The sequence below is a fragment of the Electrophorus electricus genome, chromosome 18 (assembly GCF_013358815.1).
Source record: "Electrophorus electricus isolate fEleEle1 chromosome 18, fEleEle1.pri, whole genome shotgun sequence".
Taxonomy (NCBI): domain Eukaryota; kingdom Metazoa; phylum Chordata; class Actinopteri; order Gymnotiformes; family Gymnotidae; genus Electrophorus; species Electrophorus electricus.
The window spans coordinates 10,022,929-10,050,337 of record NC_049552.1 but is presented as its reverse complement, the minus strand read 5'-3'; the positions used below and the strand labels follow the sequence as shown (position 1 = coordinate 10,050,337).

The window sequence follows — 27,409 nt, the reverse complement described above, 5'->3', positions numbered from 1 at the left end:
ATCTTTCCTACCCATAGATCAAGTGATAAATGGAAAAATGAAATGAGCCAAAAATGTAAAATTTATTTTGCTTGGGCAGCCTAAAAGATGAACTTTTTCTGCTATTCACATACTAGTCTTGGTAATACAACTAAAATTCTAGTGGCACATATGGAACAAAATGGCAAAAAGGTATTGCCATTTCTTGAATCAAACTATAATTGATTTTTGACCAGTCATGGTATATGCTCCATAAAAAGTGATTTTTGAAACGTCTATTGATCTGTCATAACATTCTCCAAAGAATAAGAAGTGGCATTACAAAGCATATGAATTCCATAAGCCTGGCTCATGGTAAATTTAATTCGTTAAAAAAAAAAGGATGCTCTCCAAGACTACATTAAGAACACCATTTGTATGAACAGTAATGGCATAATATTCTAAGTGAACAAAAATACAGCACACCTTTTTTACATTGGACTTTTAAAAATGTTAAAAGTAAGATGATAATTAATACATTAAATGATTTATAACGACGGTGTCAGGTAACTGCAAAGACAGCTAAAGACGTCTTCGCTAGGCTATCCTTTTCCATTAAAAGCTCTTACAGCTGGAGGGAAACCAAGACATTTTATCTAAACGACAGGCTACAAAAAGTGCTTCCGATTTTGAAAAAGTCGTCGTGTAGTGAGTGTAATTTAAAATACGGGTAAACATTACTTTAAACTGTTGAAAGAATCAAACCTACCCTTCAGACTCGAAAGCCTCTTCGTTAAAATAGAATCCTCCATACAATTTTCGCGCTCGCCCCCACCCCCCTCTGCTTACCTAGCTAGCTACCCGAGATGCAAGGCGCCACTGACTGGTCTCCATGTTTGTTGAGTGTGGCTGATTAGGTGCTGTAGACATTTTTTTTTTGGTCCCAAACCCTTGCAGTTAACAAGTATAGGTTTCAATGCACCCATCGGTAATTTAGAGATAATAAAATTCTGAAGATATCATCTTGGGTTATGGCGGCCAATACCCGAGGTATGCTATCTAAAATCCTTGATTAAATAATCCATGTTAGCCAATTTGCCGTCCCGCTATGTAGCTAGCTATATCACTTATACCGGTAACTAGCTAGCTACGGTTACTGGTCTGCTATAGCTAAGCGATATTGATGCAATAGGCAAAAGTACAAAGTAAAAAAAAAAAAAAAAAGATACATTTTCTGTACATAAAAGCTCTTCGTACCCTACCTAGAGTTAGTCAAAAACCCAAATAGTGTACTCTCAGTACAACAGCTAACGTAAGATAGCAGGCTTGCTATTTACGATGTTATTGTAATTGTATAAGCGTCAACACCGTCTAATGACTGCTACTTGGGTAACTTAGGTACCCTTAACGCTAACTATTAACGCTAGCTATTGTTCGAGTCCATTACACATAACTAGCAAATGTCATGAACTCGCACTTTAACTTTAATAACCATATGAGAAACAATAGCTAGCTATCAAGCTAGGAAAGTTGAAACGTATCAAGTATTTATATACCTAGCACTGGTTTATTAAATTAGCTAGCTACGGAAGTTAGCTAGAGATAGCTAGCTAGGTAACATAGTTAGGCTAGCTAACCCATCTACCAAAACCATGGCTTGCCAGCGAGCGACCTAGCTAGGTTAGCTAACTGCAGAGACGCAGAAACAAGATTTCGAGGGAAAAAAAAAAGTGTTATAGCAACCAAGGCTATAATTAAACCAGGTAGTTATCTTATTGTACGTCGCAAGGTTATTTGGACATTTAGTCCAGTCAATTTAGTTTTGGTGGCTAATTCGCAACGTTAGCTAACCTAGCTGGCTAGTTGCAGTATTGAGTAGTTGCACTTGCTTCAACTTACACCTTGAGGCCTTGTGGTTAGTGAGCTAGAAGATTTTGTCCAACGTGGACTTATTCAGTTCCAAACAAAATAAGGACTCGCCTGATCAATACGGGTGCTTACAGTGCACGTCTGTCAGTATGTTCAACATCATGATTCTGTACACATATAACGTTATCACTCTGGAAACCTAGCTACTAGTTTCGCTGATTATTAGTTGACTAACATTAACTGCATCAGTCACCTAGCTAATTGATCTTAATTAGCCTCCGAATGGCATGTACTAGAGTTGAAGAATTGTAAAAGTGTTATTTAAGGCTTCATTTTCTTTTCGCTGTTCAAACCAGATGATGAATTTGATGAGTATGATAAACCGGGAGCTGAAAGGTCTAGGAGACGACGAGGAGAAGACGACGATCTGGACAGGTGAGTCCCGTGCGCCGTCCTGGTTGAGAAACTCCCATAATTTTATGATGCTGCATTTTGAAGTGAAAGTCAATTAGTGGAATACCGCTAGGTTTCTAGTGTATTCGGTTGCCCCTTTTGAAGGTAAAACGCATTACGAACCTACATAATTACAGTGTTTCTTTCTAGCGGTTAGTTTTCGTTAGCTAACGCTACATCAAAGCTTCCCTCGCATCTTTGGGAGTATAACCGAAATGTGCGCAAGTGTATGCAGTTGCAGGCGATTTTTGTGTCACGTTAAAAGCACCACCAGTCGAAAAGCAAACCATCTCTTCTGGCTTGTTTTCTATAGCACATTCAAAGTTTTTTCAGGTAAGGTTTTTTCATTACTCTTCATGAAGATTATGCGTGTGCAAGCACCACTACACCATGGAAGGGTGCACCACCATTCCTGACTGAGCTAAACCTTCCTGCAGGTTCATTGCGGTCATATAGGGGATTTGGTTTGCTTTCCTTAGCAGCATATGAGGAGTTTTGTTGGTCTTCTAAATCTTATCTTGACCTCCACCATTCCATTAATTGTCAGTTCTTAACATTTTGCACTGTAGAAACTTCACTGTAGAAAGGTGAAAACACTTGGCTATCTTGTAGCCTTCTCTTGCCTTTTGGGCATAAATTACCTTCATTGTAGGATTTGTACAGTTGCTTAGCCCATGGTTGCTGAGTGTTAACACAAGGTTTAAAGTGTTGGAGGATTTTATAAAGCTTGGAAATGTTAAGCTGACAGTTCCTAATTACAGTTGGTGACATGCCTAAGGACTGACTTGCTAATCAAGATTTGAACTTTGTCAAAAAAAGTTAACACTTTTATTCACTCATGCTAACTGAGTCAAATTGGGGTTTAAGAGATGTTTCCTTAGGACCTGAGTGAGAGAGATTGTTGTGAGGGGTAAATAAGATTTTGTGCTTTTGTCTTTTTTTAACCATTCTCTTTGCAAAACTTAGCAATTATTTGCTTGCATTTCATTTGGCCTTTTGGTTCAAAATCAAGCGAGTACACAGAAGATTTTTTGCTAGGTGGATGCATTCACATGCTTCACTTGATTCTATGCAATACTTACATATCTAAAAAAAATTAAAGCAAAACATTTTTTTTTTTAAATGATTGAATAAAGTAAAAGAGCAAAACTGTTGCCCAATTATAAATATTACTTGCAAAAGTAATACTTTTGATCACTACTGCAACTATTTGTAGGTGCTATCTGGAGCCTTGAATCTCCTAAATATTTAGTTTCTCCTTTCACAGTGATTTGGAAGGTGACTTGCTTGAGGAGGACTGGCTTTTGTCTAAGAAGGTACTGCATTACACTACGTCATGTTCAGTGACCATCTGTGGATTATTAGTAGAACTAATGTTCGTAATTACCACATTCTTCTGATTTTTTTCCTCCCAGAATGCATCAGAATTGTCAGATGAAGAGCTTAATGATGACCTGTTGCAAAGTGATGAGGAAGATCAGAACACAAGGTATTGATGTGTGCTGTTGTGAGCACGTCTACGTGAGCAGAACATCTTCTGGAGCAGTGTTGAAAATTCTTCCATTCCAAATAATGCAGCAAATGATTTTATATGAACAGCTCACTAAGAAAGCCCGAACCTGTTCAGTTCAAGGTGCTGTTTTACATTGAACCTGCCATAAATAAAACAGTTGTGCAAGTAAGTCATCCAACTAGTTAGTGAAAAAAGAAATTTTAATGATCATGCTAAGATAATTTTGAATTTCATTCTTTATACCACCATAGATAGGTGTGGTTCTGCTGATGACAAATGCATAATCAGAACAGAGGTAGTAGTTCACTAGATTATTTATTTAAAATTACATAGACCCTTGTATTTAAAATGACTAGAAGCAAGTGTATTTAACAGTTACATAAGAACATGAATGCAGCAAAGGAGCATCCTCTCTGGTTACCAGTTCCAATTCTGAGGACATGACACTACACAAGGAGAATGTAAAAGTAAACAGAAAAATGTGGCCCCCCTCACTGATGTTAGGTTCTATTCATTTGTTGTGCCCCTGGTGTATCTGCTGTTCTTTACCCAGCCACAGCAAGAGTAGAGCTGGTTTTGATCCTGCACTCTTGCATTTTCTTGTGTTTATTTCCTCCGGAAATCAATGCCTATATAAGATTCCTGACATTATATTACAATAGCAACAGTCTGCTGTTGCTTGCATCCAGTTGGTCAAAAACTGTGGTGGGGTACTTGCAACAATCACTTGAATGTTTTATGTGTTCAATATGCTCATCCCACAGACCAAGTTGTGCCTTGTGCTGTGACCTTTGTTAACCACTATTATATTGAATTTCTCTGTTCTGGCACCTTGAGATTTTTTTTCACTTAAATGAAAGGTGAATTGTGAATAAAATCTGTTCTTATTTCTAAGAGCATATCCCCATTACAGTGGGAGGGTGGAACCTCAGACTCGTGGGTAATCTGAAGATGGGATTGAATCGCTTCCTTCATTGGAGTTCACCAGAATAAATGGCTCATTTAGAATGCTTTAAGTAGAATGGCTTTTTATATTTTGTATCTCTTTTACCTTTTTTACTTCAATTTCATTGAATTGGTGTAATGCTTAATGTGGGAGATTATATGAAGAATTTGCCAGTTTTAGCAGAAATATCTAGTAATTTATATAGTTGTGGTTTGAGAGAAACTAAGGCAGATAGTACATCTTTGGTAGGGGTTCATGTTTTCAAACTGAATTACTAAAAGTGTTTTGTTAGTTGAGAAAGATGGAGGCTTATTTTCACCTAGCAGAGGACTGTTCTTCTAGAGAGTTCCATGCTACTTGTTTACTGCAGTTATTTCTAATCACAAAACACTAGCCTGCAAATGTTTTTGTCAAGTTTAAGTCTATTTTTAGGTTGGCAAAATAGTATAAACATTAATTACCAGCTGTGTAAAAGCAGAATCCATTTATTTGAAATCCAATAGGACAGTGCAAATGGTCTCGGACCACAGTGAGACACCCACATTTTCCTTTATGTTTTGCTGAGTATATTTCTGGTTGTCTTCCTCCAGAAGAAACAAATATGTATTTGTATGTTTGTTCCAGTGGTCAGGGTGAAGCAGTCAGTCTAAATGTGAGCTCAGGCCTCAGTACCTCCTACGACCTGCAGGGGAAAGAGCTTGACGAAGGGGATTACACAGGTGAGGGCTATGAACTGACTGAGGGAGAGCAAGGAGAAGGTTTCTCTCAGGAGGAGGAAGAGTACGGAGTAGACAAATATGGCCATGAGGAGGACATGGAGTACACCACAACACAGAATGATGAAGGGTATGAAGACGAGGTGCTGGACCTGCAGATCAATGAGCCCCTTGATGACGAATTTCAAGTAAGCATTTTACCTTTGGCTCCTTTTGATTTTTAAAAACAATAATTTTAAATATTTATTTATCAAACTTGTGTGCATGTAGGAACATTTTTACAAAATGGTTCTTTTTAAGGGAGGCTGGTCTAAAGGATTTGTTTTACATTACTTACTTCTTTTTTTTTTTTTTTTAGTGATCTCATTGTGAATTGTTGCCCTTACTTGTCCAGTAAACTAAAAGCTGTGAGTTCTAAGTGGCTAACAGTTATTTCTGTAAGTTTCCAGAATGATTGTGTATTGTTTGTCATAACGATTGGCTCTGTTAACCAATGAGCCTGTACAAAGCTAGACTGGCAGTGTTTTGAATTGATGGATTCTTATGTTTAAAATTCTCAGGCCATTTTCATTGTGGCCAAAGGTATTAGCACATACATTTAAAACCTATTCTGTTCAAATTGCTGCCATGCACTTTGCATTTGTGTGGTGTTTATCATGGTTAATGTGTGGATGCGATTGCTTTTTGACTTTGCACCTTGCCTGCACTGAAGCATCAACTATTGATCATATGGTGTGTGATTTGGAATGCTTACAGTGATCTTAAACATTTATTTTACCCTAAGACTCAACCATGGCTATGTTGATGCTGGCATAGCCTGTGAAATTCAATATAGCAGAAAATTCCTACTGTTATGCAATCACACATTGTCATATCTTTCAGCTTTTGTAGAGTTGATACTGAAGTGTCTTGGTAGATCTCCAAAGAGAGATCCTACACAGGCAATGTGAAACGGTGTATGTAAGGACAGCATAAGTAATTGCCTGGAGAGGCTGAAAAATGGACTCCTCCTGCCTACTATCAATGCACAGTCCCTGAAAGACAGACGAAATATCAGCTGCTACCCACAAGACTATCGGCATGCCTGTTTTTGGGCAGTCGCGGAGACTTGGTTGGATATCGTCATGTTCAGTGAGTGGAGCCCTCAAGGTTCTTTGTTTTTAGCTCCAAGCAGGATTTGCAGGAAAGGCTTTGAAAAGGTGGTGTCTGTCTCCTCATCAGGGATTAGTGGTGTCAGGCAGTTGTGGTGAGAGCAATTCATGTGGAGTTTGTCTCTCTCTGACCCTTTTACCTACCCAGGGAGTGTCCTCATACACTATATTGACAAAAATATTCACTCACACATTCAAATAATTGATTTCAAGTGTTCCAATCATTTCCATGGCCACAGGTGTATGAAACCAAGCGCCTAGGCTTGCAGACTGCTTTTACAAACATTTGTAAAAGAATGGGTCGCTCTCAGTAGCTCAGTGAATTGTAGCATGGTACCGTGATAAGAGGCCACCTGTGCAACAAAACCAGTCATGAAATTTCCTCACTACCAAATATTCCACAGTCAACTGTCAGTGGTGTTATAACAAAGTGGAAGCGATTGGGAACAGCAACTCGGCCACAAAGTGGTAGGCCACGTAAAATGACAGTGGGGTCAGCGGCTGCTGAGGCGCATAGTGCATAGAGGTCACCAACTTTCTGCAGTGTCAATCGCTACAGACCTCCAAACTTGATGTGGCCTTCATATTAGCTCAAGAACAGTGCGTAGAGATCTTCATGGAATGGGCTTCCATGGCTGAGCCGCTGCATCGAAGCCTTACATCACCAAGCACAATGCAAAGCATCTGATACAGTGATGTAAAGCACGCCACTACTGGACTCTAGAGCAGTGGAGACATGTTCTCTGGAGTGACGAATCACGCTTCTCCGTCTGGCAATCTGATGGACTGGGTTTGGCAGTTGCCAGGAGAACAGTACTTGTCTAACTGCATTGTGCCAAGTTTAAAGTGTGGTGGAGGGGGGGATTATGGTGCGTTTCTCAGTAGTTGGGCTTGGCCCCTTACTTCCAGTGAAAGGAAATGTTGATGCTTCAGCATACCGAGATATTTTGGACAATTTCATGCTCCCGGCTTTGTGGGAATAGTTTTGTGGGAATAGGCCCCTTCCTGCTCCAACATGACTGCGCACCAGTGCACAAAGCAAGGATCCATAAAGACATGGATGAGCAAGTTTGGTGTGGAAGAACTTGACTGGCCTGCACAGAGTCCTGACCTCAACTCATTAGAACAGCTTTCGGATGAATTGGAGTGGAAATTGCGACCCAGGCCTTCTTGTCCAACATCAGGGTCTGACCTCACAAATGTGCTTCTGGACAAGTGGTCAGAAATTCACGTGAACACACTCCTAAGCCTTGTGGAAAGCCTTCCCAGAAGAGTTGAAGCTGTTATGGCTGCAAAGGTTGGACAGACATCATATTAAACTGTATGGATTAAGATTGGGATGTCACTCACATTCATATGTGTGCGAAGGCAGATGATCCAATGCTTTTGGCAATATAGTGCATTTTCACCATGGTGTATATGTACACTTGAAGGCAAATATGATAGATTAAAAATTATTTCTGATGACTTTCACAGAAATTTGAGTCATTCACCTGATGCTCCCAATTTTTTTCTTAGAGATTTTAGTAACTGTTCTGTTAAGTACCTGTGCACATACTATAAGTATTATTGACTGCCCCACCAGGAGAAATTGGGCCCTAGATGTGTTATGGGACTGTCTGATACCTACACCGCATCTCTCTACACAGCATGTTCCCTATTTACATTTCAGTAGTAGTATAAAATATTGGTGTGTTTTTCATAATTGCATTGTAAATTGTGGAGATTATGGATTTAGGAATGATGTTTGAGTATAGACTCAAATGGGGACATTTTGGGAGCTTCCAGGGGAAAAAACAGAATTCATCCTTTTCACCTAGTGCTATAGTGGTAAATTACTTGCATGTTAATTGGAAATGTCACATTTTTCAAAAACCTGTATAAAGTTAGCCAAGGAATTTATAAAGGTCCCCTCTAGTTTTCATGCCTTTGTCCTCCCAATTAAGAAACTGTATCAAATTCTGAAACAGAATTACATTAAAGGAGAGCTGTCTTACACATGCTTTGTTTTATGTCCAATAAACAGATGCATTTGTTCCCATGCATAAAAAGAATATAAATACAAATGAGTTTTTGGTTAATTTAACTAGGGTAGTCTTTGATCCCAGAAAGGGGATGAGCTGAAGAGGGGTGTGGTTCAACTCTTTACTGTACTGTGGAACACCATCTAGCATCTACTACTTGTGGGTGAAACCCTGTCCATATAGAGCTAAATAGTAGGCCCATTTTGTAATTGTAATCTACCTTTTAAAATATGTCTTGTAGCATAGCATAATTTAATTTTCAGGTTTTTGTCAACCTGTAGAAAGTGTGTGATTGCCTTATCTAATTCTTTAAAATGCATTCTGGGTATCATTTAGTGGCAAACATTGAAAAAGATAAATACATTTAGGGTGGACCTTCATCTTTATTACATTTATCTGTCCTATTAAAGATAGTGGTAGCCCCTAGTAGTGGTTTTAATCTGGGCTAGTAGTTTCTGATGGCTTCTTATGTGGGAAGGAAGGCTCTGTTGAAAAATCTTGGCAGTACCCAAATATCTGATAATAGTTTTACACCATTTTAAAGGGCACAACACCTGTAGCCATGAAATGAGAGAGAGAGGCATAGCTTCAGTCTTATACTGATTTGTTTATAAACTGATACTTGGTTATATCTCTAAAAGAAAGTACTTTTCAAAGAAACTGCTGTCTTTCATTGTCCACAGTGAAATGCTTGATGTTTTATTGTCCTTTTAATAGACAGCATCTTGGTCTTCAGCATCACATACTGATTTGACAATACTATGGCGGCACTAATGTTGTCAGAAAAATGGTGATCAGTAAAAAAAAAAAAATAAAAAATAAAAAAAAACTGACCAGTAAAATGTTGGTGACTACTTTAGGAAGTATGGAATGCAGTTGAAGAGGAGGCAGATCATGATGATGATTGCCTCCTCATTTGAATTGTTGCCATCTGGGTTATGTTTTCTCACCCCTCTATTCACTAAAGATGGATCTAAATTTAGAATTGTACCACAGACTATTAAGATTTTATACAGGTAAAGTATATAATACTAACCTAATCTGTTGGCAAGGTGTAAGGTTTATGTATGAGTAGGTGTATGACAGTTGGTGATGTTTGATGGGTATGTCTGACGTTTGTCTGTTGGTGACCCTGTGAGGTTTCCGTGTAATTGTACTGCAAAGCAACTTCTCTATGGGGACAAAAGGTGTCTGTCTAAAACCTGTCGTACCAAAACTATTATAGGTGATTTGCCATCTTCAGATCAATACACCATGGTGTATTTTTACACCCCTTTTAAAATATAATTGAGGCTAACCTGGACGCTGACTGTCCTTTTGTGTCTGTCTGTCTCTTTGGAAGAGTCCTTGATGAGCATGAAAGTTGGAAAGGAGCGAAGAAGGCTGTAAAGGGGACACTACAATTTCACATAAGTCTGACTGCAACACCCCCACCACAGCCATGTTCTGGGGATCCAGGGCTCTGTGTAGTAGTACAGAGACTAAATTGGCTCCGTTATCTCGAGATTGCTGCACGGTTTCCTACCGTGCACTGATGGGGGGGCAGGGATTGTGTGGACAGGTCTTTTGGCATTGCCTGTCATGGGCTCATCTAAGCGGTTCTCCCTTACCCCCAGGGCCTGAATGTTTTGTTAAGGGTTAGAGGGGCCTTATAAGGTGCTTTGTGTTAGGCAAACGCTGCCAGTCCCTGGTGTCTAATGGTGAAGGTCCTCAGACACGATCTGATAAGAGCACCACATGTGAAAAGATTGCTGACCTTCCTTTTAAAGTCACCCTTTTACAGTCCAGAGTAACACAGGATAATGATTGATGAATTTGTTTGGTTTTGCACTTGTTTCATTTGTTTGTTTTGGTCTACCACAGAGGGGTGTATGGAGAAGGGGAGGTCAAGGGGGCAGAGGGATATGTAGATTGTTCAGTGGGGCATCAGGGCAAGGACATTTTGTCTAACACACACAGCATCTAGGATTACTTGGTGACCTTTTATACTTGTGATCCTGTTCTCAGTGGAAGTTGCCATTCTGTTCATACGAGTCCAGGCACACTGTCTATGTGCCGTCTGAGAGTTGAGTATGTGATCTCTCCGTTTACAAGGTCATCTAACTGGTGGAGCTTGGTGTTTGCTGTTGTTGAGAGTTTATATGTGGTACATTTTGAGATTAAGCTGTTTGTCCTGCTGGTGTGTGTCTGTTTGATGCGTGCATGTGTGGACAAGGGAGTGTGAAGGAGACGGAGAGCAATGCGCTCCTGCAGAGGTTCTGATGTTGACTTGAGCAAAGTCGGTGTGGTTGTGTTAGTTGTAATATAGTTATTATAGGTTATTACAAATATTATTACAATATTACAAAAACTAATTCTGGACTTTAGAACATGAACTAGGAGTGAAAAGACTTTGTTGTTTTGTTATCTGGTAGGTGGGGTAGGTGATAGTAGTTTAAAAATTCAGGTGCTGTCAGTATTTAACACTTTCTCAATCAGAGAAATTTTACAAAATTGGTGAGCCATTTTGGCAATTTTTTTTTTACCTGAGAGGAGTGTCTCCTCTTTATTCTCTGCATTTAGCAGTCTTAGATGACCCTGAGCTACTGACGATTATTTTTTGCGAGATTTGATTGCTGACGTTAGTAAGGATCATAGCAGGGAAATTAACAATAGTCTTATATTTACATTCCTGTTAGGGATGTGTGAAGGAGTCCTGTGTGTGTGCATATGTAGAATTGTCATATGAATATCCGATAGTCGTCTGATGATGATATTCTCCCTGTCACTGGGCTGTGTTTTCACCCAGACATGTGCGAGGGGTTTGTATGTGCGCGCTTGTGCATGTATATATAAGGACATCTCAATGATGTTTTTGCTATCACTGAACCGTATGCATGTTTATCTCCTGTTTTCTGTGTATCATGTCAAACATTTACATCTCATTGAATTTCAAATGGGGGCAGGAATAGTAATGAGGCATAGTAATGTGACTGGAATCCCTACTGTTATGCTAATTCAGCAGGGCTCCCTCCAACAACCCCCTCCGTCTCTTCCTGGGTTCTCTCTCTGCCCCCCTCATGTGACGTTAACATTTTCATTCAGATCCATATGGTCTTTGATGATCATCTGTATGTGTTTTCTATAGTGGAATTGTCTTAATGGAAAAAGTCCTGTCTGGTTCTGAAAGCATGGGACTACTACTGTTGATACAGACTGGTTAAAACACCAGGCTCAGATTAAACCTAAATTTAAAAGGATTTTCAAATTTGAATCTCCGCAGTCTTTGCAGTGTAATCTGCAAGTGTCTTTATCTGTGGTGGGGAGAATGGACACTTGCATATTGTAGAAATTATTCTTTGTGTGTGTTTGTGAGAGAACTTGAGAGTTAAAATATAATGTATGTATGTTATGAATGTTATTTCCTACAGGTTGATGACTACTCTGGTGAATATGGTGCAGAGTCACAAGAGGAGCAGACTGACCAGCAGGAAATGCTGGAGGGGGTGGGGCCAGAGGAGGAAGGGGAGGGCCAAGATAATTCCCTGATTACTGAATCTGAGGAGGTAAGGGATGGCCATAGCTCTTCAGCTTTGTATCTAATGTTTTGTGCTTGTTTTTTACACATCTCATCTGTACAGCAATAAAATTACCACAGGAAGAGGCAGGTTTTTATATATATATATATATATATATATATATATATATATATATATATATATATATATAAAAAGTGGGTTGTAGTTGCTGCAAACCTGACTGTCATTTTTCACAACATGGTGTCCAATTATTTGAAGTTCGTGATTTTGTGGATATGAGGAGTAATGCTTTATTCATCTAGCTGCCATTATGAGGACCTGCATTATCACCCCCCCCCCCCCCCCTTTGAGGTTTTGACGCATTGTCCATGTTAATGGTTGACTCGGTCCTAATATTTAGGATTTTATTTATTTTACACATTAATGCTTCAGTTACTGATATGTGCACTACAATTAATTTGTCAAGTTTAGCTGTCACCTCCCCAGCGTGCTTAATCACGCGCGCGTGTGTACGCACGCGCATACACACATACAAAGTGACATTTGCATGAAAATCTACATAGATAACTAAACAGAGCTAAAATAAATTTTGTGTCTAGTATATTAATGTACAACAGTAAGAGATGTCATTGTGCTAACTAGTAAGGTCAAGACTTTAACTTGCAAATATAACAAGTTCTGTGGCCAAAAAGTTGCAGTTTTTCTTTCTCTCTTCCATACTCAGCTTAGCACAGAAGTGCAAAGGGCTTGAAAAAGGGTCATGAAAAGGCAAACCCTTGTATGGGAACTACTGTCTGATGAAAAAATGTTCAAGCTATATATTTCTATGTGCATCTCACTTGCCCATGAGAGTGGGACAGACAAGCCAACAGCTTCTTCATGGCTAGGGAATTAAGATTAAAAGTGTGGGTTGTTTTTGTTTTTTTTGTGTTTGTGTGTGTGTGTGGGGTTGTTTTTTTTGGGGGGGGGGGGGTTAATTTTTTTTTTAATTTTATTATTTTTTTGTTTTGTTTTGTTTTATTTTTGCACAAACTTGAAGAGAAATCCACCACACCACTGAATTTGGCTAAATTGGCCTGTGTTGAGCCCTAACGGGACTGCCATGACAGCATTTCAAGTGGCTATGAACGTGTTTCTGCGTATGTATGGTTGCTGTCTGTGTTGGTGTATTATGGTTCTGTCCTCCTGGCTCCAGGTGGAGGCTGAGGCAGAGCCTGAGGTGGAGATTGAGGTGGAGCAGGAAGCCGATACAAAAGAAGAGTCTGACGAGGATGAGGAAGACAACGAGGAGTCCGGTCGGCAGCGATTCAAAACTGAGCGCAAAGACGTTACTGTGGTCAGACTCTCCGATGCTGCCAGCAAAAGGCGCAATATTCCAGAGACGTTGGGTTCGTTTCACCACAGCACCACAGAAGTCTTGTTTTATCTTTGTACCTTCTTGAGGTTTTCTCACTGGCTGCATTTTCTTGTTTGTTCTCCAGAACTGACAGAAGAAGCAAAAGCAGACTTGCTGGAGTTTGAAGAGAAAGAACGTGTGCGAAAACAGGGCCGTTTTGGAGGGAGGGGCAGAATAGGTGGAGTCGGAGGGAGGGGAGTTCCCTTGATGGGCACCAGAGGCAGGGGAGGAGGGAGAGGCGTGCTCCCTCTGTTTGGAATGGGAGATTTCCGTGGCGATGGAAGTGTTGGAAAAGGGAGGATAAACGAACATAGGCCTCCACTAATGCAGGTCAACTTGGGCATGCAGGTAGGAATTCCATCGTCGCAGCTGTGCCCATTCCTGCTCATCTAAGCTGGGGTGAATCCTGGTGTTCTTTAGCCTAGATGAAGAAAAACACAAAGTCCTAGTGAAGTTTTAGCACTTAGCCAGGGAGCACACGTTTGTGATTTGCAGGTCAGGTAGATCATACGAGGGTGTGGAGCTTGCAACGACTGGAATAAAGGCCCTCTCATAAACACATAGACAGAGCATGATCGCAACACAGATAAATTAAAAACACAGTGTAATACATGAGTAAACTTGCCACCAATACATGAGTAAACTTGCCAAAGCTTGCCACCCTGCTCTCAAACCCTGGCATTGTACATGCTTGCAATATTCAGATGTGCTTTCCTGGATTTGATGTCAAGGGTTCAATATATTTTTGTTTTAATATCATACGATGACTTGTACAATGTAAAACAATCACAGAATACTATTTTTGTTCATATGCAGTCTTGGTTAGAATAAATCTCCGGGTATATCTGCAAATGTAGGAACGAAAGGCTCTACTAGAGCGCATGACACAGACTTGTCATGTCCCATACAAATGGTTCCTGTTCCATCCTATTGCTGCTGCACAATCCCACCTGTGTGTTCTCTGACTCATCCTGTAACCTGTGTACCTGAATGAGATCTCAATGTTCAGGCCAACCACTGCAGAGCTGTTCTCTCTTCAGACACGTCCATGTTAGCCTGGTGCTCATGCAGGTATTTTGTGGTACTTGTAAATGAGGATGCACGTGAGCATGTGCACCCTAACGAGTCCATAGTCAAAAGCTGAACTCGTACTCCTGCAGGCCCGTGAGCTACAGGATGACATTTGGGCTAGTGCACTTTTGAATAATGTCGCACAGTTTAGTAATGTCATGAGTGAAGGCTGGTTGTTATTGCATAGCATGTTAATGTGTTTTTATGAGGTTTGCTTTGTGAGCAAGCAAGTCTGCGAGATTTTCCCAGTGCGTCCCTCCGATAATTTGGAACAAAGTTGGAATTTTTGTAATTTGTCTGAAGTGTTAAATTGTCATTGTGATTAATCGACTAAGTAGAGGGCAGAGGAGTGTGGCACCAGGAGCACTGTAGAATGGAGCCTGACAGCTGAGTATATGACAGCTGAGCCACTGGGCCACAGGTTCTGGGCAGGAAGTTCTGCTGTACATCAAAGCTAGACTGCCCTGAAACACCTGGCTGTCCCAAGCCACTGTGGAGAAGGAGGAGGTGAGAGGGGTTAGCTTTTGGACCACAGGTCTCACACAACGGGCGAAAGCCTCACTGCGATGCAGGAGAAGTGCTCCATGGATCAGCCGCGTCCCAGCCATGGATGTAGGGGCACAGCCTCCTGCCCCATCGGGAAGTCCGTTTGCGATGGGGAAAGTCAATTTCCCCAGCCCTCACCCTCTTATTCATGTTGATATTATGGATTATGCCAAAAAACTTGGCAAGAGTCAATTGAAGTATTATACCAAATTAAATCTGGACTTTGTCTAAGGATTTAGGATCCTTTGCTTATTTTATTATTAAGTATCTGTTGAGGGGGGGTGTAATCCCTTCATTTGTGCTTTCGCCTCATCGGTCCATACTGCACTTTAAAAGAATAAAAAGGAAATGGTTAATTCCTCTTCATCGAGGAGCCAGGCTATGTCATGGCTTGAGTGATGCCACCCATGTGTAAGTGCGTTTGGTGGAGAGGCTTCATATTTTGCGGTGACATGCTTCCACTTACTTTTATTCCCCCCACATTCACTTTGTCACACAAAGTGAAATGCTTTTAGTTGTAATTTAGATTAGCGCATATGGCACTCTCGCCTGCGTCGTCGGATAGGGTGGCGTAAATCCTTGCTGTAGGAGGCGTGTTCGAATGCAGGAGAATTTCTATAACTCCATCATTGTTTGAATGAGTCATTTGCCAAGGTTTAAATTGGGCTGAGTGCAGGCTAATGAGGTATTCCCTTGAGGGTTCCATGAAGCCTGGTCCAGCATTGGATGCTTTTGCAGGATTATAGCAATTCTGAGATAATGATGTATTTGTGTACTAGCACATATGTGCACACAACACAGACACTTTTGAATCTGGTCAGTCTTACTCAGCTACTTTTCTTGTAATCTCTCTCTCTCGCTTAACTACCAGCCGAGAATGGCTCCCCAACAGTCACATCACCATCAGTCTCGCCCGCGGGGAGGCCCAGGCCTTTTCGCCAACCCTGTCGGCCCCCTCTCCCAGCAGCCTCTACAGCTTCTGATGCCCCATCGCTCACCAGGGCCCCTACCGCCACTCCCTAGGCCACAGCCAGAACTACATAGACCCCGGGGGATGAGCACACCTCCTCCACCTGCACACGCCAACCAACAGCCCAAGAATATCCACATCAATCCGCACTTCCGAGGACCATCCTCCTCACCCGTGCAAGGTATGACCTCTGCTTCGTTTCAGATGTACAGTCACCATTAGAAAGGATGTTTCCTGCTGGCTTGAGGCTACGCATTACTGATACTCAGACTGTTGGGTATTTCTGCTTGGTAGTCAGCACATTGGCCCCAAAATTTTTTTTTTCTTCTATAGATTTTTTTTTTTAAGTGAATTGATTTGCAGTGAAATGACCCCTTTTGATTGGGCTTTTCTATCCCGTTATGGGACCTCATCCCTGGCTGTGTGAGGGTCCCAGTCTGGGTGTTGGAATAAACCCTCCCTACCTCCGTCCGAGGGACTCTGTGACATGTGGTCTGGGTGCTTTATAGTGTCAAACGTTTTGGTTTTTAATCTTTCTTTTTTTTCTTCTTTCTTCTTTTAGTTCCATTGATGGCTCCAGCTCAAAACCAGCCCAGACCCAACATTGGACCTCAGAGATTCCCGGTAAGTTAGCGCACTTGACAGCAGATTGTCTAATGGCAAAGTGCAAACATGTTTGAAGGTGGAACTCTGGCATCGGTGCTGCACAGTGTTTGTAATGGACTGCATCCTCCAACCTGGCTGCAGCGAATATAAAATTAATGCTGTCATTCGTTTCGTGACTCCTGAGGTCCAGCTTTTGCTCACCAGGCAAGAAAGCCTCTAGACCTCGTCCCTCTCCGGGTTTGAGGGGGGAAAACATTCTCAAATGGAAATGGAAACCATGAAAATGGAAAGTGGATGTAAATGACCATTTCAGCGTGTGGAAGAGATGAGTGGTCTCTGACACAAGCAGCCCATCCCACAGCTACTGAGGCCAGTGTTAAAGGGATTTATTTCATAGAGGAATACGCGTGGGCTGGTTTTCAGCATTCTCACTCTCGCAGGCTACTACTCTCACTCCCTGTTTCTTACGCATTCTCGCACATGCACACTTTGGTGTTCGGCAATATAAGGTATTGGTTCAACGTAAGAGAGGCAACAAGATTATTTCTTTGTATTGCTCCTAAACTGTGGCGCACGTCCACTAAAACATTTTGTACAGAGGTAAAGTGGTCAGTGCAAGTAAATTTAAAATAAGATTTAAATTAATAAACTGATATTAAACAGCTGTATCTTTTAAAGGGTTGGTTGTTCATCACTGTTCCTTTGTTGCCACTCAGGTTAAAACATGGCACTCCATGGTGGGCAATATGAGGGCCAGGAGAGTGTACTGGATAATGCTGCTGCTCTCACATTTAGAGCCTTCAGCTTTCACAAGACCTGGCTCAGCTTCAAGAGCCATTTTATCCTTATCTGGCCAAGGAGTGCTCTCTCTCTCTCTCTCTCTCTCTCTCTCTCTCTCTCTCTCTGTCTGTCTCTCCGCTCTCTCTCTCTCTCTCTCTCTCTTTCTCTTTCTCTCTCTCTCTCTCTCTCTCTCTCTCCCCGACACGTGCACTTACCCCAGATAGATAAATTCCCCCAGCTGCCTGTCTCCCATACCCAGTCTGGCACAAACAGGATGTCATTTAAAATGCCAATGACTAGACAGCCAGCAAATTCTATTAGCCCTCTGGGTACTTGATTAGCATACATTATCATATAGGGACATCTAACCTTACTGCAGGCTGGGCCACTACCTCTCCCACTGTTGAATATTTACAACTAGTTTTTGAATATTAATCACTGCCACATATTTGATTGATGCATTCTGTTTGTGACTTTTGCAGACAATGAACAGCATGCGCAAAACAGAATTGTTATTGTAAACGAGCTATGAGCCTTGCGCCACACCTATTCGTAATCGTAGCTGCCATTAGGTTTTAGCCATCCTCTGACATAACAAGAGCTGCTACACGGGTCGTCTGTCTGTTTTTTTTTGTTGTTTGTTTGTTTTTTGTTGGTTTGTTTGGTTTTTTTTGTGTGCAGGGCAACAGGTAGGGGGCGTGGCTTTGCCGCAGCAGTGTCTATCCTGTCTGTGTTCACCTCTGTGACGTTCAGTCTGCACAGGGCTCTTTTTCCCGTGCAGCATGGATGGCGCGCCTGCACTTCTCTTTCCAAAATGGCTGTTTACCCTTCTGGCTATTTGCTCTTCCGGCTCTTCCTCCTCCGTTTCTTGGCCAGATCAGAACCGGTTTCATATTGACCTAGACTGTGCGTAGACCAGCGAAAGTGTACAACCCCCCCCCCCCCCCCCCCCCCCCCCCCGTTTTTTTTATGTTTGTTTTATCGAGCAAACTTCTGCACCCGCATGGTGGCTGTATTAAGCCTCCATTGTGCTGAGGGGAGCTGACCTTTTGAACAGGGCGATGAAGCTGACGCCAACAGTGCAAAATGCCTAGCTAATCCAACCGATTGACTTTCCGTTAAGCAACTCTGTCTGTCTTCACAAGCGTGCCACACACCGCCGCACCTTTCCCGAAAAACGAGGGATTAAACCCTCAATCGCATCTTAAGGCATTCCTAATGAGCATGCGAGGCGGTGCGGGGCTAAAGCGGCCTCTCTGAATGAAGGTTAATTTCTTAAACGCGAAAGGATGCTTTTAAAGGAAGAAAAGCGATTGCACGCAGGGCACCACCATTCTGTGTGAGGATTAGAGGATCCTTATCTGGCTTTCCCTCAACAAGGTAGAGGATGGATTCGGAATCTTTGGAGTCATGGGTGATGGTGGGAGGTGCGGTGCTAAAAACACCTCCATAATCCGCCGCGCCACCTTTTTATTCTGACTTTCCATTTCTGCAGAACGCACTGGCTCTGCGGAGTTTATTGCATGGCATGCATAGATCCACTGCTGCCTGGAGACTGCTCTCCAGTTTGCAGTGACCTGTATGGTATTGTCTTCTATGTTCCACGTGTCCCATCTCCTGGCAGGGCCCTGTGGACTTCCAGCAGCACCTCCAAGGGAATTTTGTGCAGCCGCAAAGACCCCCTCCCCAGGAGCAGTGGAGAGGGCCGCCACCCCTCCACCAGGAGCGAGACACTTTCTTTGGCAGTGGTAAGGCCAGCCTACAGGGAGCAGATTAGCTTTGTGCAGTGGCTCGGCGTAAATGTCACCCTTGGCTGTAGATTGTGATCTGAAGTCATCCGTTAGAGTAGTGACAGGCTAAGGCCCTCAAGGCCCGCAGCACTGCAGAATTTAGCCCCCGCCATTCAATATGCCCGATTCAGCTAATGGACCGGCTGCTAAGCCCTTTAGGAGCTGGTCTGGTTTCATTAGTGTAGTCCATTAAACTGTGTAGTGCTGGACCTAGGTCTGGCACCCAGTGTTCTATGTAGTATATATTAAAATGGAATGAATTCATGGGGACAGGCTCCTTCCATGTATATGTTTGCCAACCACTGTCTGCTGTAAGGTCACCTTTAGTGCCATACTAATTGTGCCATGCTGACTTTTCTTCCTCATCCCCATTTTTTTTCTTCTCCTTCAAGAGCCACGCTTTCCTGCCCAGCACATGTTCGATCTCCCAGGCCCTGCCCCTCTCATGAATAACAACGTTCTTCCTCTTGGGGGTCCAGGACCGCTGTCCTTCCCCCCACCAGGGGGACTGGGCAGTGCTCCGGGTCCTGGGCTGGGCTTTGGGCCTTTGGCTGTTGGTCAGGGCCAGGGGCCTGGGGGTGGAGGCATGTTTCAGAGAGAGCCCCAGCGAGGCAACCTACCCCCCCACAACGCCGGCCCCCCTGCTCCCCCCGGTCCGCGTGGCTTCATGGGCCAGCACCAGCCCTTCGCCCCACAGCAGCAGGGCCCGCCCTTCAGCCCCCAGCACATGCCCTTTGGCCTGCAGGTACGCCAAAGAGTAAGTCGATTCTCAACCAACCACCACGCCGTGCCCTTCTCACTGGTGTCTGTGCGTGCGTAGAATAGATCTTTTAAGGTGTGTATTATGCCACTGTGGTCCTACTGTTGAGCAACTTTTTATTACAGATCTCAGTCAACACTGCCCTCTTCTGTTCACTCTTTTATGCATGTCTCATCTTTAAGGACACTTGAGTAGTTTAGATAAAATTCTTTTACAATAAGCAGCATGTTTGAAGCTTGCTATATTTTTCTTTGATTTCTATACAGATGATACACAAGTAACTTTAATGTCCTGCTTCCAGTTTTATCCATATTTTTCGTGTGTGTGCGTGTGTGCGTGCTTTAGAGTATAATGCAGCCTCACTCTCAGCCCCAGCACCATGATCCTCCACTGTCCCATGCTGCCTTGCACCAGCATCACCACAGACAGGATGTCCCTCCACAGGGCCACCCACAGCCCCTCCCACTCCCACCCCACAACCAGCACGAGCAGCAGCGCCAGCCTGGCGAGCAGCATCCCATCATGCACCTCTCCCACCCCCCTTTCCGCCAGCCCCTTCAGGGTGGGCCCAGGCAGATGCAGCTCCGCCCCCAAAGTGGACTGCAGCGGAACAACCCTGGCCGGATGAGAATGGTGAGACATTTGTTCAGGGTTATGGCACTTGGCGTATTTTTAAGTAATTTTGTTATTAGTGTTGAATGGTTGTCATGGTATGCTTACAAGTCTCACATTCCTCCCTGTTTTGATGACATCACCTGGTATGGTTAGGAATTGTCAGGCACCTCACGATTTTGCCTTGGTTTTGTTTCTTTTCCTTTACCTGGTGTCAAGTCTTGCTTAGAAATGTTTTTTTTTTTGTTTTGTTTTTTTTAATGGCTCATGTTTATTGGCTTTGCTTCATTGCATTTTTTCCCTAACTGCAGTTGCAGAGAGAAAATCATAGATAACTTCTGTTTGGGAGAGTGTAGTTTTATACTTCTATATATTATATATACACTATAACATAAATGAGAAAGTATTCTGTTGAGCATGCCTTTACCTCATTTAAAAATAACTAACCTCAAGAATAGATAATGAGTCAACTGCCCCACCTATCACCCATTACCTATTTAAATCCATGTACATTTAGCATTGGTTTTTTCCTCACTCTTTTGACCTGGATAAAGTGTAAACCACCAAACACTACAGGTAGTTGTATTTTAAGATGGATTAGACACGGCTGTGGATGCCGTCAGATTTCCTTTGCTTATTCAGAAGTTAAAGTAAACCCTTGGCACTGTGTCGTGTGCAGGTGTCACCTTCCCCCCTGCAGCAGCTGCATAATGCCCCGCAACGCAACAGCAACCTCCGCGAGCTGCCCATCGCCACCAGCCACGCCACTACAGCCCACCCCTCTCAGCCTACCATACCAAGCAGGCCCATTACCAGGGCGGGCCAGGACATGCGGCCCAGTCAGGGGGTGGTGGGCGGGGCTGTTGGCCGAGGGCGGGGCATGGCTAAGTCCATACCACCTACTATCACTTCAGAGACAAAGAAAGCAAGCCCAGTTGCACAGCCAAGCATGGCTGCACAGGTAAACCTGCCACACACACCTGCACAGACAGTCCAGCCTAACACAACCATACACACCTGCACAGACAGCCCAGCCCAATGCTGGGCTGAGGCCTGGATTTCATCGTTCTGAGCTACACTAGCCTTCTGTAGATTTAAAAAGGTACAGCTTGCCTTTTTGTTAGTGTGTCAGTAAAGTTAAAAGCAAACTGATTTTTTTTTTTCACTCATCTGCCACAGATGCTGTGATTTGAAATTTATTAATCTTGTACCAGATTGTGAAGGCACTTCAAATTCTTCATTGGCATGAGTTTAGTTAACTCTATTGTTTCTCTCTGTGCATTTATATTTTTGTATTCATTTTGTGCCTCTTATTAGCGAGGCCAGACAGCAGTTGAAAATATGAAGTAACCCTGTGTGTGTGAGCGCGAGAGAGAGAGAAAAGCACTGTATGATAGGAGTGTGAAAGGATGCACATGTTCAATATGATTTTTGATATGGAGGCAAATATTGGTAAACGAATGATGATGAATCATTTTAGTATTTTGTTTTTCAGTAGTTAATCCCAGATTTGTCTAATTTGGTGAATCTTCTGAAGATGAAATCTGAAAATCGTATAGTAGGCAACTGAGGGGTGTGGGGATGTGTGTGTTTCAGGAGCCAGATGAGGACGAGGAGACACGTCAGTACCGGCTGAAGATCGAGGAGCAGAAGCGTCTGCGTGAGGAGGTGCTGAGGCGGAAGGAAATGCGCAGGCAAATGCAGGCTGGTGTTCGCAAGAAGGAGCTCCTGGAGCGCATCGGCAGCCAGACCCAGACGGCTCTGGCTCCACCCACCGCCTCCCAACCTCCGCCCGCCTCTACCCAGCCACCACAGCCTGTCCCTTCGCTTGCCCCCAATGGTGCTGCCCCGAACACGCCCCCTGCCCTCCGGCCCAGTGTGAAGAGCCGCCTCCAGAGCTCCAGCACTGAACCCCAGACCTCCAGGTCCGAGCCCATCCAGAAAACCCCATGGCAGCAGCAGGGAAGACCCATGAATCCACAGAACCCTCTGAGACAGGGGCCTCCACTCCCAAACTTGCAGAGCGGAGGCGCCGCCCTTGCTGATGCTGAGGGCTCGAGCAACACCCAATCTGGCCAGCCCCAGCCAATCAGACCTGGTGGGAAGAGGACGGTGATGCAACGCACCAGCAGTGCAGGCTTCACCCATATTCCACCAAAAGTGCGAGTGGTCAAACGCTTGGTGAGCAAACACTGTACATGTGTAAGAACACATTGTTAAAGTTCATTCGTCAAACATATACTTTAAAGTTCATATTGTGCAGTCTTTTATTCTCCTCCCCCTTCTCCCTATCCTGTCATTCACATGAAATGTTGAAGTCTTGTGAAAGAGTTGAATCCTTGCTGGAAAAGGATGTCAAATTACTCTTAAAAGGGCCAGAGATTTTGGACGTTACTGCTGCAAGGAGCGACACTAAAGCAACCATCTTTCTGCCAGAGCCACGGCTAAATGAATTGATCCTTAAAATGATCTCCCTGCCTCTGTTATGACATTGTGCTCAAGTGACAGGGCTCTTTAGCTTCTCAGTGCAGACATGGCAGCCTCTTAAAGTCATTAAAGTGAGCCATGTGGCATTTGTGGTTGCGTTTAGTGACAACAGGGTGACATGTTCTAAAGGTTTGTGTCTTCTTTAAGTCATAGTAATCCCAGCAGGACCTTCAAGGCTCCAACGAAGTTTCTTGGGCTCTGCTGAGCATTTCAGGTGCTTGTTTCCAGACGTGACTGCAACTGGCGTCCACTTTAATAGATTGCTTAACGGTGAAAAGCAGACTGCAAAAAGCATTTAGAGGCTTTTAGACACCTTTTTGAGGTCTTGGAGGATGTGTAGAGCACCTTCTCTCCTCGCCATTCTCAAAGCTGAGGGAGATGTATCTCATTTCGGCATGACATGCTGTCGATGAAGATAACTGTGTCAGATGTGCTAATAGAAAGCTGCACAGAGATATGTGCAGTACCTTTTGCTCTGAGAGTCAGAGGGGAGGGGGCAGATCCTGGAGATGGTTCCCTGAGACGTTCTCCCTCTGTCATGCTCTATAGCTTGACAATGTTATCTATCATTAACCCCCCCCCCAGCACAGAGGTGAGTTAGAATAGGTGTCAATCTCAGGACAAGTGCAATTAATCTTCTTCGTCTTTGCGGATATCAGTGTAATAATACCGACGAGAGCTCGAGAAAAAACGGAGATGGCAGTTTGGATGGATTTAGATTTTTTTTTTTCTCCCCCCACCTTCTCTCACCATAAGCTTAGCTCTGCCGATAAGAGCAAATTAAATTTTCATCGGGACGAATCCAAAGGCTGCACGTTGCACAAAAGCAGGGGGTGGGGCAGAGGCTTGCGAGCATCGAGCGCATCACCCCCGCCCCAGAATAATGCAGCTTAGCATCCGCCAGGGGTGGGGTTTGGGGGTGGGGGGAGAGAGATAAGGAGCACTGGATTTTCTATTCAGCTGCATTAATCTATTACCCCCACAGTCTAAGACAGGCAGGAGATAGTGCTTCTGCTCTGAGATGGATGGACACGCATCATCAGGGAGGAGACTGATATGATAGTGATGGCTAGCTTGGCTTTTGAGAGGTTTAGGACATGATTACCAAAGCCTTTTGTGGCACAGGTGGAAATATTTCAGGGACCTTCTCATTAGGTTGATTTGGGGAGTGCAATCAGGGAATTAAGACTGACTGACTGACTATAGTGGGATGGTGAGCCTACCACATGATGGTCCCTGAAGTTAAAAGAAAAGCTTGCTAAGAAAGCTACCTTGAAAACAGTTCCAAGCACCCATGGCCCATACCATGATGGTAAAATTGCTGGTCTAAATATGTATAGATACACTAGGCGTAGCCTTTTGTCTCATTTTAAGCTGCTACTACTTAGTTATTTTTGGGGTGGGGCGGGTGTTCTTCCCTTTTTAGATTGATTTCACTGCTTCTGAAATGTCACTAATAGCTCACTATGCATCATGCTATGTAGATATAGATGCAGATTTTGTTTTGGAATTTTTTAGAGACTCTTCAAAGAAAAAGGGTTGTTCTTTATAATTTTATATATATATATATATATATATATATATATATATATATATATAAACTGATTTTGAGATGTGATCAAATGTCTAATCATTGCACTGATGCTGTGTAATTTGCCTATGTATGGTAGTCAAACCAGTAGTGGTATATCTACTGTCTTAAGACACATCAACATCATAGTTTGCTACTATGTATTGGATTATTTTAATTAAGTATTTAATATTCATAATGGCACATGATTCTGAGATTTGTTCAGTCACCTGCCTGACCCCTTGGTACACAGACATCTAATCAAGGCTTTTGTGATTTATGTGATGATGTGGTGGTATTCCACAGGGAGAGGCGGGACCTAACCCCAGCACCCCACCCCAACAACAACAGCAGCAGCAACAGCAACCCATTGGTCGGCCTGCCCCTCAGCAGAGACTTGGCGCCATCAGGAAGGTTACCGTGGCAACGAGCAGTGCACCCCAGCAGCAGGAAGCTGGCTGTGGAATGGCAAACCAAACTAACCGAGTAAGTCTCACAAATGCACATCAACACCCATGCTTAATTAACACATTTTATTTAAAGCTCATGTTTAAGGCAAAATGGTTTTAGACAGCTCTCCATGTTAGAGTCTCCCCTCATTTGTTTCTCATGGGTATGGACCTGCATCCAGGATTGCAGATTTCCCTAATAATAAAGCATTGATGGCTGACCCCCCCCCCCCCCCCCCCCCCCCAAAAAAAAAGAGCAAGACTTTACCCGTGTTGAGTCTTTCTCTAGTAAAGTGTAACCCTTTGCTTGGCTGTGGCTCTCCTCACTGGTGTTCAGGCGAGAGACTGAGTGATTGGAGCTTCTAAACCAGGTTTTCCACTAAGCCCATTGTACTGTGTGGAGTAAGAGCATCACTATGTGCTTGTGTGATCAAGTGTCCGCCCGCTTCCTTACAGCCCCTCACCCTTCTCATGCCATCCTGTCACTTGCACAGGTTGTAGTTCCGGGTCTTGGGCGGGGCCGCGGTGCTCCAGGGGGTCGCGGCGGAGGGCGCGTGATGATGCCAGCAAACCGGCAGAGCCCACGAGGCCCAGACCTCCAACCCAGCACTGTGTCCATCGACGGTCTCTCCTCCTCCACCACGGAAAAGCAGATTAAGAACCTGCTCAACTCCATTGGCCCCATACAGGCAGGATACCTGCACAACACCGACAGAAGGGCAAATTTTCTTTGTCCACATTACGATTGTGTTATGCCCCTTGATCTGATAAGCGTTCTAAAGAATACTTATCAGGTGTGATTGTGGTTGAGAGTTTAGTTATTTCTGTTGGTCCTTACTTTTGGTTTTCTCACAATAACCTTTAAAAAGATAAGCTTTAGGAAATGTATTAGTAAATATTCATGTTTACGTTAAATCAACACTGTCACCTTGCTGATGATTAAGGACCAGTTTGCTCTGGAATGCAATAGAATGCTGACACCTAGTGGTAGCATGGTGTAGCTCTGGAAAACCTTGTGTTCCTTTGCTCTGTTTAGATGTTTAAAATGCTTCCGCAGCAGAGGAAGGCGATTGCCAAGTTTGTCAACCCTCAGCATGCTCTGAGTTTTCAGCATAGCTTCCACAGGTGAGCTACTGCTTTGTCTCCTATGTAAAGTAAGTCTAGAAGCAGTATGGTTGATATGTGGTAAGGGCTTTTAATAAGAGCAAAACTGCTCTGGCATAAACATTTGGATTTGCTAGACTAGTAAAGGTCAGGCCTTATGATTCTTCTTCTCTCAAGATTGTAAATTCACTTAATTCATAAAGTAATTTAAAAAAATGTAAGATAGTACCAATTAGGTCACATGAGAGATATTGGAAATCCTCAAGACTAGGCTAGGCCTGGACCTCATTACTGACACTCAGTTTTGGCAGCTGCCTTCTCATATATATGGAGATACAATAGAAGTAGTTCACTATTCTAACTGAGCAACATTTTGTAGAAGAACATTAAAACTAATCTATTTTATGTACTTTCAGTGTAAATATATTGTGTGTGTTCATGCTTTGTTACTTAGAGCTTATTATGTTTAAGTTGACAGGTTGTGGCCATTAGCTCCTCTCCATAATACCCTCTGTATGTTGCACACTCATCCCCAGTCCAAGCTTCAGGTGCTTGACACCAAGTTGAAGCACTGTTGATTTCAAAACCACTGCTCTCCCATAACCCCGTGTTCTGATCATGTAGGCACATGATAGACTTGTCCCATATTGACGTGACCATTATTGATGGCTGAGGAGAGTCGAGGCTATGTGGAGAAGTCACGGGGCATCTGGGACAAGCCCACTGCTCAGAGGAAGGCCAGGCTTTGCTGGAAAACACTCGCTGTACTAAAATGATCTGGAGGTTGGAACAGAGGCAGTGAGTGCTGAAAACACTAGTCGGATCAGCCCACTCTGGGACAACATGACTCACTGCGGAAAACTGTTCTGCTGTTTTGTCCAAAGCAGTTATGTACTTTGTAGTGTTTCATTCCGAAATTGAGTGAGATTTTGAGAAGTAGTTGTGACTGAAAGGACACGTGACTGTTTGAATCAGTAATTCAGACTAGACAAAGGTGGATGTTTTTAAGTGAACCTGCGTAGTGACGCTTGATAATGGTTGCTCCCATCCTGATTCTCCTTGAGGTTTACAGAGAAAATTGTTTTGAAGACACGTTCTTGGATAGGTGGCTTGCCTTTTG

At 43.2% G+C, this 27,409-nt stretch overlaps 1 protein-coding gene across 2 annotated transcripts; it reads left to right on the top strand.

Annotated features, from left to right (window-relative positions):
* Window positions 1-852: 852 nt before the first annotated feature.
* On the top strand, window positions 853-27,409 carry rbm33a (RNA binding motif protein 33a). 2 transcript variants are annotated; one of them, XM_035536202.1, is made up of 19 exons: window positions 853-1,008; window positions 2,184-2,262; window positions 3,548-3,596; window positions 3,696-3,769; window positions 5,364-5,643; window positions 12,041-12,175; window positions 13,344-13,536; window positions 13,630-13,892; window positions 16,033-16,312; window positions 16,694-16,755; window positions 19,142-19,265; window positions 19,700-20,052; window positions 20,413-20,700; window positions 21,359-21,640; window positions 22,276-22,860; window positions 25,043-25,222; window positions 25,680-25,874; window positions 26,222-26,310; window positions 26,914-27,409. In XM_035536202.1, the coding sequence occupies exons 1-19, from the start codon at window positions 990-992 to the stop codon at window positions 26,960-26,962; spliced, it is 3,579 nt and encodes a 1,192-aa protein (XP_035392095.1). In that variant the 5' UTR covers window positions 853-989; the 3' UTR covers window positions 26,963-27,409. The 2 variants fall into 2 exon arrangements, with proteins under 2 accessions (XP_035392095.1, XP_035392094.1); XM_035536201.1 differs by having other exon boundaries at window positions 19,700-20,064.

Coding starts and splice junctions, on each gene's coding strand:
- rbm33a (XM_035536201.1), top strand. Junction 2,263..3,547: donor GAAGACGACGATCTGGACAG/GTGAGTCCCGTG, acceptor CTCCTTTCACAG/TGATTTGGAAGGTGACTTGC. Junction 12,176..13,343: donor TGATTACTGAATCTGAGGAG/GTAAGGGATGGC, acceptor TCCTGGCTCCAG/GTGGAGGCTGAGGCAGAGCC.